This window comes from Gambusia affinis, linkage group LG18 (genome assembly GCF_019740435.1).
Source record: "Gambusia affinis linkage group LG18, SWU_Gaff_1.0, whole genome shotgun sequence".
In the NCBI taxonomy this organism is placed as follows: Eukaryota; Metazoa; Chordata; class Actinopteri; order Cyprinodontiformes; family Poeciliidae; genus Gambusia; species Gambusia affinis.
In genome coordinates, this window is record NC_057885.1 from 1,175,225 (window position 1) to 1,187,719 (window position 12,495).

The window sequence follows — 12,495 nt, forward strand, 5'->3', positions numbered from 1 at the left end:
AGTAGATGAGCAGTTTCTGAAATACTCAGACCAGCCTGTCTGGCACCAACAACCATGCCATGTTCAAAGTCACTTAAATCACCTTTCTTCCCCATTCTGACACTCAGTTTAAACTGCAGCAGATCGTCTTGGCCATGTCTACATGCCTAAATGCATTGAGGTGCTGCCAGGCGATTGGCTGATTCAACATTTACATTAATGTACAGTTGGACAGGTGTACCTAATAAAGTGGCCGGTGAGTGAATATGACAGTAGGGATTGGCCAGCAAGGTATCCCACAATGCATCGGGCCACCAGCAGCAGCAACTAATTAAAACACTTAAACACTTATCTAATATATTTCAAATCTATAGCCGTGTCCAAATTCAGGGTCTGCAGCTGTCGAAAGACCCGGTCTATCTTGGACAGGTCCTTCGCAGACTGCAAATAAACAAAGTCCGGACGAGAAAAGCTGTGAATACGGACAGGTCTAGCCTTCAGCCAGCTGTCCAGCATCCACCTCAGCGTAATTTATGTTGCCTAGCAACCATGACAGAGTGAAGCACAGAACGGCGAAGGAAAAAAATGGAGCTGAAGTTTGTTTTTTAATAATGTATTACTCCGGACTTCTGTATTATTCATCACCTTTTCTAGTAAAGGCTGTTCAAAGTAAAAAGGAAATCTGTTAGTTGATTCTAAAATGTTCAAATGTGTTTAGCATGTTTCTACAAGGAATAAATATAAGTAAATTATTTGTTTACAAATTTTATACTCTCCAGATCTCAGATAAGACATTACAGTTAAATAAAACTACTATATTTGAAGGCTTAAATTTAATCAGCGAAACCAATTTGCTCAGAAATACATTAAATACATTGGCATGGAACTGCAATGAATCATGGGATAAGGTGGGCTGTGAAGGGTACACCAGACCCATCGTTCAAATCTGGGGCAAAGGAAGGCCGCATTTGAAAGAGTCTTTGAATCTGGACAGGACTTGTCGCCTCACTGTGACATAAGCGGTCTACAAATCTGGCCTTTGAAGGATGCACTCCTTGAATTTGGACATGGCTCATATGTGAACCTTCAAGAATAGCCAAATCTATGTTGATAGTTTGTTGTAATGATCACTGTGGCCTCTAAAAGTTGATGTGTCGGTTTCATCCAGTAAACACAGGAAAAAAGTAAAGGTTTTCTTTGGAGCCTGTTCCTCAGTGTTAACTCCAAATGATGGTGTGATGCAATATAAATCCCATGATGAAGGATAGGCGGTTTTGATTAACATGTTCCCTGAACACTAATCTGGTCCTGAGATATGAAAGGGAATTAGTCTCTGCTTTGTGTTTGCTGTGGTTTAAAATATGTAGCGGACATCTTTATCTGAAGTGCTTTTTGCTCCATTCATTACTTCCATCTAGTAAAGAAATTTGCTGTAGGGAACTTAATTACATTCAATTAGCTGGGTTTAGTTAAGCAAATGATTTAAAAGTCAAATCAGTTACATACACAAAACCTTTACACCAGGTCTGAACATTTATTCTTATCTTTTCACTTTTTTAAGAGATGCAGCTCAGAGATCCCCAACCTGGAGCTCAAATATTTATTTAATTCTATTGAATTTGCTCCTTCACTAGCTAACTTCCCTTTATTGTTTCTCTGTCTCAATATTTGAATTCTAGGTCAGTTGAAAAGTCTTCTCTATTTTTATCCACCTAATCCCCTTTAAGAATGCACACACCCCTCAGAGGTCGTGCATAGACATGTGTGTTTGTGTGTGAAGTCCACTGCAGTGTGTTAATACCTCCAGCATGTTACACACTAATCCACACACCACCGGCAATACTGTTCTTCCTACCCCACCCCCTACCCATCACCAACACACACATCTCTCCATCTCACTCACACGTCAGTAGCGGCAGCCACACTTCCATGTTGGCTTGGAAACATTGGATATATTTGACCTGGGGGAGCTGGAGCCTGGTTGGGAGCATTTATGAGCGCAGCCATGGTGGTGGGAACAACAGGCCAGGCAGGCTCTGACCGACAGGTTAGCAGCACATTTTCAGGATGTAGTTGACTTGTTGTGTAGCAGACAGCACTACAACTATCTCCCTAAGTGTAGCAAATAAAGCTAAGACTGAATCCATTCTTTGCCATTTAAGCATTATTTCCCATTTAATATGTGACTTTTTTGTATTTGTTTTCCATCCTTCAGGATTTGTAGGACTTTTGTATGTAATCCTACATCTATAAATTATTTAGGAAAGAAATGTGGATAAGTTCTACAAAGTTGTTTTATTCTAGTCAATTGTGAAATAGCTTGAAATTCTGTTAATCTGCAATAAGCGCAAAAGAAGATATTTCTTTATGAAAAAGGGGCAGATCTTTTACTTAAATGAATGTTAGTTCATGCCGGGAATTGTTACTTAATTGTCCATATTTTTTTATTTGAAGATTCAGCTAATTCTGCTTTCACTTGTGTTTATGAGGACAGTGGTTTATGCTCATGACCTTTCCCAGTAAAACAAGAAAACAAGGATGATTATTCATTGAGGATGATTGCATATTTTCTGCGGTTTGCATTGAGCAATTTGTTTGCACTTGGCACTTCATGGTTTCTAATTGTAAACAGCAGTTCAGATTGCTTTTTGTACCCTCTGAGTTTACAGCCCTTAGTCTCTCATAGTTGTCTTTTTCCCCCTGGATTAAAATCCTAGAAACTCATTAGCTGTGCAGCTAGTTAAGTAAGTCTTGGAATCACGTTTGAAAATGTTGTCTTTATGAGGTGTCATAGAGCCAAACTGGCAGAAGAATAGACATTCCAGTTACAAGTACAGAATGTGTTTGCAGGACAAGTTTTCAATTTGTATTTTTAAGGTCTTTTTAATAATGTATAACTGTGTGTATCCATCACAGTTAAACATTAGTGATTGAAATCATTAGATCTGATTTTAACCAAACTTCTGTCTTCAGCAAGCAATACTTTTTCAATAGCCAAGGGTCAAGACCCTCTGAATGAAGTGAAGCGTAAAACAATCAGCTAAACAGAAAACCAGGCCAGGTGCAACTGTTACATGTAATTGTGCCAGTTGTGTAGGGATTAAAAATTTTTTTGCGCCTAAAGCGCAGCTTGTGATAGGAAAAAAAAAGCATTTTATCTTTTGTCTCGAGAAGTAAATTCTTATTTTGGATGTTTTCCAGTTTTCACCTTGTTTGATGACCCTTACAAAAAAATTCACAGGAATTTCACATGGCTTCACAAATGGTGACATATGGTTATGGTGTTGCACACTTGGTTCCCATTTTTCACGTGATCAAGTATTTTTTTCATGTGTATTCAACATCTGATCGTATATTTGCCACATGTGCACCACATACAATCAGTTTTTCTATGTGAAGATTGTACTCAATATGTAAAACAAAATCCATTAATTGTACATACAAAAATTGCAAAAATCATGTATCACAAGAAAAATGCTCATGTGGTTAAGAAAAATTTTCAGATGTGAATGATGTGAAATGCATCCAAAAGCACATGTATACTTGTGATTTTGGAACTGTTCATAGTAAAAACCGATGTGACCCCCATGTTTTCACAAGAGCGTCACATACACCTTGCTAGTACTGGGTTGGACCCCCTTTTACCTTCAGAACTGCCTTAAGTTAATCCTTCATGGCATAAATCCAACAAGGTACTGGAAACATTCCTCAGACTCTGGTCCATGTTGACACGATAGCATCATGCAGTATTTGCAGATTTGTCAGCAGCACATCCATGATAAAAATCTGTTGTTCCACCACATCCCAAAGGTTTTCTATTGGATTGAGATCTGGTAACTGTGGAGGCCATTCAAGTTCAGTGAACTCATTGTCATGTTGAAGAAACCAGATGAGATGATTTGTGATTTATAACATGGTGTGTTATCCTGCTGGAAGTAGCCATCAGAAGATGAGTACACTGTGGTCATAAAGGAATGGACATGGTCAGCAACAATACTTAGGTAGGCTGTGGCGTTGACACGATGCTGAATTGGTATTAATGGGCCCAAAGTGTGACAGGAAAATGTCCCCCACACCATTCCAACGCCAGTCTGAAGAATACAGCTACATATGTATTCATCCTACAAGACAGGATGAATACATATGTGTACAATGTGTACGGCTTGAACACATAGTTCACATATATGTGATACGTGCATCACATATACATTATACTGCCAAAGGTATTTGCTCACCCATCCAAATGATCAGAGTCAGGTGTTCTAATTACTTCCATGACCACAGGTGTACAAAATTAACCACCTATGCATGCAGATTGTTTTTGCAACCATTTGTGAAAGAATTGGTCGCTCTCAGGAGCTCAGTGAATTCCAGAATGGAACTGTCACAGGATCCTACATAGCACCATATGAGTGAATCAACATTGAAACAATGTTAGGCAGAAACATTGAATCCACGTTGAAGCCTGACATTGAAACGATATTGAAAGTGGTCAGTGACTAACACGTTGAATCAATGTTAGGGTTTCAACAATAACATTAACACTAAATCAGTGTTGATTCAGTCATCATCTGAATGTGGATCTGCATGTACATTTGAATTGATTTTATATTGAATCAAATTTATCAGTATTGATTCATGTACATTTTTGATCTGATAGATCTACAACATAATATACCATCAAGTTACTTCACTGGTATTAAACACAATTTTGCTGGCAGACGATGGGTATTATGTCATTCAAAATTGACTTACATAACCATAATTCCAAAGCTGTGTGTCCATTTAAAAAAAATGACAACAATGCATTAATATTACATTTTATTTGTCCACATTACATAATTTAACATAAAACTCTGCATCCCCAGAACCAGAACCAAACGAGGAGAAATAACATTTAGCATCTATGCACCACAAATCTGGAACAAACTTCCAGAAAACTGTAAAACAGCTGAAACACTGACTTCCTTTAAATCTTGACTAAATACCCACCTGTTTAGGATTTTATTTGAAACGTAATCAATTACAAATTTAATGATGGAACTTGACTTAATGTTGTGTTTGGATTGTTGATTCTATGTTGCATTGTGTTTCTGTGTCTGATTTGATGTAAAGCACTTTGAAATGCCTTGCTGCTGAAATGTGCTATACAAATAAAATTTGATTTGATTTGACTTAAAAAGATGTGGGTTGATAGCAGCTCAATGTCGTGTCTGTCTCTAGGTAACCGTGACGGCAGCGTCAGTCCACAGCGTTCAGGGGTCCTTTAGCTCCTGCCACCACAATTTAGCTGACCTCAATATTTCCTGTGTTTTATTTTGGTCAGTATTGTTAAACTTAGTGTTGATGTGTGTATGACAGGCATCAGATGGCACATTGGCGCTGGTCCATGGCAGCCTTGCTTCTGTCAGACGTACCTAAACTAAACCATTACCAGTACTACCAGTACTACCAGTACCCTTAACTCTATCATTATATCAAATACAAGAACACATACACATGCCCACCCCTGCTCACACACACAGAGCTCATTAAGTGAGGAGAGGTTGTAGTACAGGGCTAATGAAAGCCATGAGACCAGATTATCCAGCAGAGAACCTCTCGTCTGTTGCCGCTGGCAACACACTTTTGTTGCTAGGCAAAGGGTGGAACACAGTCTGTGTTAAAGAGAAGTGGAGTGTTTTGCTTCCTGTAAGTTTTGCTGAATTGTCTTATCTGTATCTTCATGTTTGACCATTCTAAGGAACCACAATGGCATAACCCCTTCATCATTGTCATTTATTAAAATTACATAATAAAGAATATATAAATAAATAATAAAGAAGTTAATCAATCAATCAATCAAATTTTATTAGTATAGCACATTTCAGCAGCAAGGCATTTCAAAGTGCTTTACATCAAATCAAACACAAAAACACAATGCAACATAGAATCAACAATCAAAATAACATTAACAAGATATAAAAATTCTTTTTTTTGACAAGTTCACATTTCTCTATCCCAAACAAAATATCTGTATCTGTTAAAGTAATATTGAGATTTTTTTGGATGAAAAAAAATTGGCATCTCTCCAGAATTATTTTGGTATAATTACAGTCCCAAAAAAGATGAACAAGCTTTTCTTCATTTTTTCTACAAAAAATACAAATAGGGTCCAAATTCCATTTATATATTTTGATCAAAAAGGCTTTAACAGGATAAACATTATGAATAATTTTATAAGAAATTTCTCTTACTTTATTGTTTATTGAGTATTTTTTTAGGAGTAACCAGGTCCACTTCCGATTTATATTTTCAAAAATGCTGGACCAATAAAATATACAAGCTGCTGGAAAACAACATCTTGTAATAGTAATAATATTTCTTAACATTTTGTTGGTTGTTTTCTTACTTAAAAAAGGGCAATCATAATCAATATAAATGTTATCTCCTATAGACTTTGTTCAGGGTAAGACCCGGGTCTTAGAGATTTTCCGGACCTGTTAGACAGAGAACTGGTTCAGTAGTCAGCCCGAGGAGTTGTGAGGAGAGGGCGGGGCTGGCTATTGCGCAGTAACAAACAGACAATAAATGACCATTTGGATTTAATAACTGGCTTACAAGTAATATTCCCCTATCAAACCATTTTCTATAAAAAATTGACTTATTTTTTTATTTAATGTGTTCATTATTCCAGATGTAGTATTTATGGGGAGAAAAATTGTGCATGTACAAAAGTGACCAGCTTAACAGCATTTGTTTATGAAACGTAAACAGTTTTAGGGGCATTTTGGGGAAACTATAATTGCATCTAAGAAGAAAGGGTAATCCTCCAATTTTGTCAAAGTTGTAAAAGGGAATAGCATTCCATATAGAGTTTGGGTTTTTTAGAAGATTTTTTAAATATTTAATTTTGAATGAATTGTTTAAAGATGTAAAGTCAAGAGCTTCAATTCCACCTCTTTCAACTTTATTCCTTAGAATATTTTTCTTGATGAGATGGCATTTCTTTTCCCATAAAAAGTTAAAGTTTATTTTATTAATGTTGGTACTGATTTGTTTGGGAACATCAAGAGCAAGGGCCCTATAAACGAGTCTGGATATGCCTTCAGCTTTGACTAATAATGAACGTCCTAAAAGAGAGAGATCTCTCTGGAGCCACAAATTAAATCTTTGTTCAACTATTTTAATTATGGGGTTAAAATTGTCTATTGATCTTATATTTTGATCTTTAATTATTGCAATTCCAAGATATTTAACTTTGTCTTTTATAGGAATATTGAGGAATGTGCCTTTTAAATTAGATTTAATGGAGAGTAATTCACATTTGTTTAGATTTAGTCAAACCAGAAGCTTTGAATCACATTGTACTTTATTACTTTTGCTAATTTGTTGCATTTCATTCAGAAAGTTAATAAATTGTGTAACAGTTTCATCAGAACATCTTGACTGATAAAGTTTCACAGTAAGAAGAGATTTGAACAGGCTCCTCACAGATACTATTATAGATTTGAAGTTTCATAATACTGTTACATATTTGGTGTTTTTTTTTCTAATAAGAAGAGTTTTTTTCTCCTTCTTCTAACCATTCCTGTCTCAATCTGTTGTACGCTCCTTTAGCTTTGGAAATGTAAATATTGTCCAGGTTCAGTTGTAAATGCTTTCATCTAATCTTTGGTTCAATAAGATAATTTCTTTTATTACTTCTGATTCTACTTTTCTTTTTCTGTTAGCAATCTCAGCTCCAGTTTTCAGAAACATTTTTCAAAGTTCATATTTTAGGAGTTCCTAATTTTCACTAAATTCCTTCTGATTCCAATACTTTATAATTATTTGTTTAATGTTTTCTTCTACTGTTTTATTTTCTAACAGTGAAGAGTTGAATTTCCAGTAAGCTGTAATTTTATTTTTTCCATACTGGTTTAATTTAGTTTTTTCAGTTAAAATAAACCTGTGGTTTGATAAAGGAGCTGGAAGAATCTCCGACTTAATTTAATCAGCTATTAAATCAGACACCAGCCAGAAATCAACTCTTGATTTAAAGGAGCCTGTTTTGTTTTGCCACATAAATTCAACTTTGGAGCCATTTTTTGTCTCCATACATCAAACAGGCCAAAGGTTGACATAAAGTTTTCTAGAACTGTGTTTGGATTTGTTTTAGCCTTTGGAGGAAATCTATCCAATGCATCATTAGTAGTCAAATTGAAGTCCCCACCAATAATAATATTCATATTATGATATTTTCCACATAAGTAATTCACCCTGTTACTTAATCTATCATAAAGTTGCATATTTTCTGCTTTGGTGTTGTTCCCATATATAGAACCCAACAAAAGAATTTCTTCATTTATTGATTTAACTAATAAAGCAAAATGTCCATATGTATCTAAGAGTGAACATAATCCATCTCCACTGAAGTTGTTTGGTAATATTGCCACTCCTGCTGATTGAGTAGGATTGGAGGCAGCTGTAGGGTGAGGGGGTTCTCTTCCTCTTTGAGGTCTATATTGAAATACTTGTGTGTTTTGTTTACAAGTGATAGCAGGAATGTGATAGGGGATGACATGAATGGTTACAAGCAATGAAAACTTTTCTCATGTTTGTTGTCCTGAAAAAGGTAAAGCACTCCCGTCCACTTCTTGAGATTCCCAATACAGAGCTGCAGAGTGTCTGTAGGAACAGGTGTGCCTGGGTACCCTTCCTAGATTTGTCTGGGGGAATTTGACTGCCAGAAGTCAAGAGCACATATTTTCAGCTGCAAGCAGCATTTCATCTCTTTGTTCTTGAAACTTGTAATGTTTGGACTCAAACCTTCTGCTCTCTTTCAAATATTCTCTGTGCTCTCTCAAATCTTTGTATTCATGCTCAGACGTTATCCTCGCACGCAAAACTTCTCTGCACTATTCACTCACAAAACTCTGTCTCTGCTTGCTTGCAAATTCTTCTCTGCTGTAACAGAACCACATTTAGCATTGCCTTTCAACCACCGCAGCCAATAGAATAAGGGTGTTATTGACCCTTTCCACGTGAAGTCATGCTCTTCAAATCACTGCCTGCTCCTCCATGACGAATGTCAAAACAACCTATTTGTTTCTTTAAAACTTGTCAAAAAACACACATCTGTAGTCTAATACTGCTTTTGTTGATTTCACTTTAAAAATGGTCAAAGGATGCTGTACAGTTTGCTGCACAAACAGACAAGGATGAAAACCAATCTTGACATTTTATTGTATAACTTTTAATGAGGAAAGACATGTTGATGGATAGGAGCTGTCAGTCTTAAGGACCGTCAGCCCTCTGTTAACTTTATCAATCAATCAATCAAATTTTATTTGTATAGCACATTTCAGCAGGAAGGCATTTCAAAGTGCTTTACATCAAATCAAACACAAAGTGATGCAACATAGAATCAACAATAAAAACAACATCAAGTCAGATTCCGTCAATAAATTTGCAATTGATTACGTTTCAAATACAACTCTAAACAAGTGGGTTTTTAGTTGAGATTTAAAGGAAGTCAGTGTTTCAGCTGTTTTACAGTTTTCTGGAAGTTTGTTCCAGATTTGTGGTGCATAGATGCTGAATGCTGCTTCTCCTCGTTTGGTTCTGGTTCTGGGGATGCAGAGCAGAACCAGAACCTGAGAGTTCTGGAAGGTTGATGCAACAACAGCAGATCTTTAATGTATTGTGGTGCTAAACCATTCAGTGATTTATAAACTAACAACAGTATTTTAAAGTCGCTAATGATAGAGTAACAAGCCAGTGACTGCATGTTTTCAGCTCAGGTTTGTTTATGCAGGGGAATCCATAAGAACCAGTGAGTTAAAATCAACTAAAGTTTATTAAAAGTACAAGATATATTTTGGTGATCCACTTACACATCAAGCATGCATACAGAGTTACCTAAAGGCAATCCTAGTGAGATCTGAATTCCTTTCTGGTTGTCTTCTATTACATAATAACACCTCTATCAGACCAGAAAAGGAAGCCTCTTTCAAACCCAAACTTAGGCTACTTAGAAGTTAAATGAATTTGCATTCACCTACTTGCAATGTGTATTACAAAGAGATCTGGACCCCTCCATGGATTAGGCTGCACAATCTTGTAATGCTGACCAGTAGATGGCAGCATTGAATAAAAACTAACAAGGGTGGTGTTATCAAGAAAAGTGCAGTAAATGACTTGCTAGAGCAGCACATAAAGGCCATATTTGCACCATTAGTATAATACTAACATTGTAATGGTAGTTATAACAATAATAACAATGCAGATTTAGGCTTCATAGAGGCCATTTGCAAACAGTTTAGCTGTTCAATATTGCTCGCAATAATTTTCTCACTGCATTATATGGCTGTTCTAAAGTTTAACCCAAATCACACATTACTTCTGTTGATGGTGGTTTCAGCACCATGGACAGGGACTGCCTGATGAGTGTGATGTGAAAAACATTCATGTCTATTGGATGCTTTTTGCAGCAGCACTTCATCTTGTTTTCCTTTTAAATTTAAACAATGTGTGACCTTTCTCCACATCCGCAGACATGTGTGAATATGCCTTTAGAGTAAAGAGATTGATGTATTTTTCTTTGTGTTTGCTCCGGAGCTGTGAGATTTCCAGAGCAGCCAGCAATCAGACGATACCATGATTGGTTCTAGTAACAGGGGAGATCTCAGAAACAACAGAGCACATCTTATCCCCTCTGTCTTCTGTCAGAGTGGCACCTCCCTGCCTAGTTTTCCTAAGGACAGACGCTGATACTCCCTTGTCCTCTGGCACCTCCCTCTACTGTCTCCTTACCATTTTTCATACCTTGCCGACTCATGCCTGATCAGAGATCAGAAGGGAGTAAATCAAAGGTTTCCTATGTTTCCATGGCACCCTCTCCTTTCTCTGTGGGCTGAGCTGGGAGGGAGGGGTGGAGTTCCCCCTGCCTTTCTGTCTCTTCTGAGCTTCTGGATTGGCTGTTGGGCTTACCTCGCTGTGATGTGTGCCAGAGCAGCATTCTTCTTTTTCCGACCTTGTCTCAGATGCAGTTGCCCAGGCACCAGGGAGGGAGGCTTTCAGCACACACTCACACTTTGTGTCTGGGTGAGGAGATCTGCTGGTTTAGAGGACTAAGCCGTACAGTTTGTCCTTGGAAACTCCCCCAGTGAGGTGAGGCTGATATCCGTGAACCGACAGGTCCTTGGAGCTATTCAGACGAGGTTTCTGAGAAGACTTCTGAAAGTGATCTAAAGGTCTTGTCTCTGTGGGAACAGTGAGAGGCCATGGCTCACGCTGCAGCCCAACTTAAGAAGGCCAGGTCCGAGATGGACCAGCCTCCGGACCTGAAGGCTCTGGAGAAAGCTAGAGAGAAGAGGCGCCGTTCCAGGGAACGGGCTGAACGCAAGCGGAAGGTAGCTCACTTAGAACCATCCACCCCTTCCCACTCTTATGGACAGTCAGTGCTTCAATGTCAGTGGTCATTAGTTCAAGTCTCCTCATCATCATCAAATGTCACCTCACCCTTTGAAACCAAAGGTATCTTTGACAAAGTCATATGTAAAAGACTTAACATGAGTTATCATCATTTTCTGTATTCTGGCTGAAAATGTCCATTTCCATCCTCATGATTCTGTTATCATCCAGTTAATTGTTGGGGAATTCATGCGGATGTAAACCTGAACATAGTCAAGAGTCTACTGATCAGGAAAAAAAGCAATATCCAGATGCAGCAAACCTTTAGTGATGAAAACCATTTGCCAACCATTAAACCTCATCCAACACATCACTGTCAGCTTCGATTCCAGCTCAAGTAAAACAACTGAATGCAGGCTGCGTGAACCTTGAGGCCAATATTGTGGCTCTTTCTCTGGTGTCAGCCTGTTTTGATAAAGCCCTGTTCATCTGGAGGCATATTTACACAACGAGGTTTGTGGTCCATCATGTGCTTTGAGTACAGGTTCAATGTGTGATGTCTGCATTTTCGCAGGCGAACAGAATAGGTTCTCTGTTGTGCTCTCATTGGTAAAGGTTCACCTCTGACATCATTTCAATGCAGTATTTCCTCCATTATGCCAATTCAGACAATATGGTCTTTTTCTGTGTTTTGACAGCATAAGGCATGTAGTCATTAAATGTAAACTATAAACAGACTGGATCACTGCATGCTGAGCTTGTTTAATAAAATGAAGAACAGTAAAGTTTGCTTCATTTTCTTAGCCTAACATCTGATTGAACAGAACAATCTGAATGAACTACACTGTTGAATAGGAACCAGTTAAATTGAAGTAGGGTAGTCTTTTTTGATTTTTAGCCAGAACTAAATCACCTTCATTCATCTGTGTTTGAATGGACTGAGATCCCAGGGTTTCCCTAAGCAAACCTGCTCAGTCTAGTGGTTGGGGTGCCAAGGTGTTCCAATGGCAGTCCACCATGTTTTAGTATTAAAAGATGTTAAGTAAACAGAAAATGTAAAAATGTTACTGGGTAATTATATGTTATGGAAAACATTGCCAGTGAAATGCTATTTAAACCCACAACTAGTCTTATAAACAA

The 12,495-nt window shown here is 37.6% G+C and overlaps 1 protein-coding gene across 6 annotated transcripts in view; it reads left to right on the top strand.

Moving 5' to 3' along the window:
* The window catches only part of ank2b (ankyrin 2b, neuronal), a 174,834-nt gene that overhangs the window by 22,506 nt on the left and 139,833 nt on the right, over nt 1-12,495 (top strand). For 3 of the 6 annotated variants that reach the window (XM_044097109.1, XM_044097112.1, XM_044097125.1), the window contains exon 1: nt 10,974-11,354. The exons of 1 other annotated variant lie outside the window; for it this stretch is intronic. In XM_044097109.1, coding sequence (XP_043953044.1) covers nt 11,226-11,354 — 129 coding nt within the window. In that variant the 5' untranslated portion in view covers nt 10,974-11,225. Of the gene's footprint in view, nt 1-10,964; nt 11,355-11,412; nt 11,479-12,495 lie in introns of those variants that run through there. 2 more of the 6 variants (XM_044097110.1, XM_044097115.1) reach the window with 2 other exon arrangements.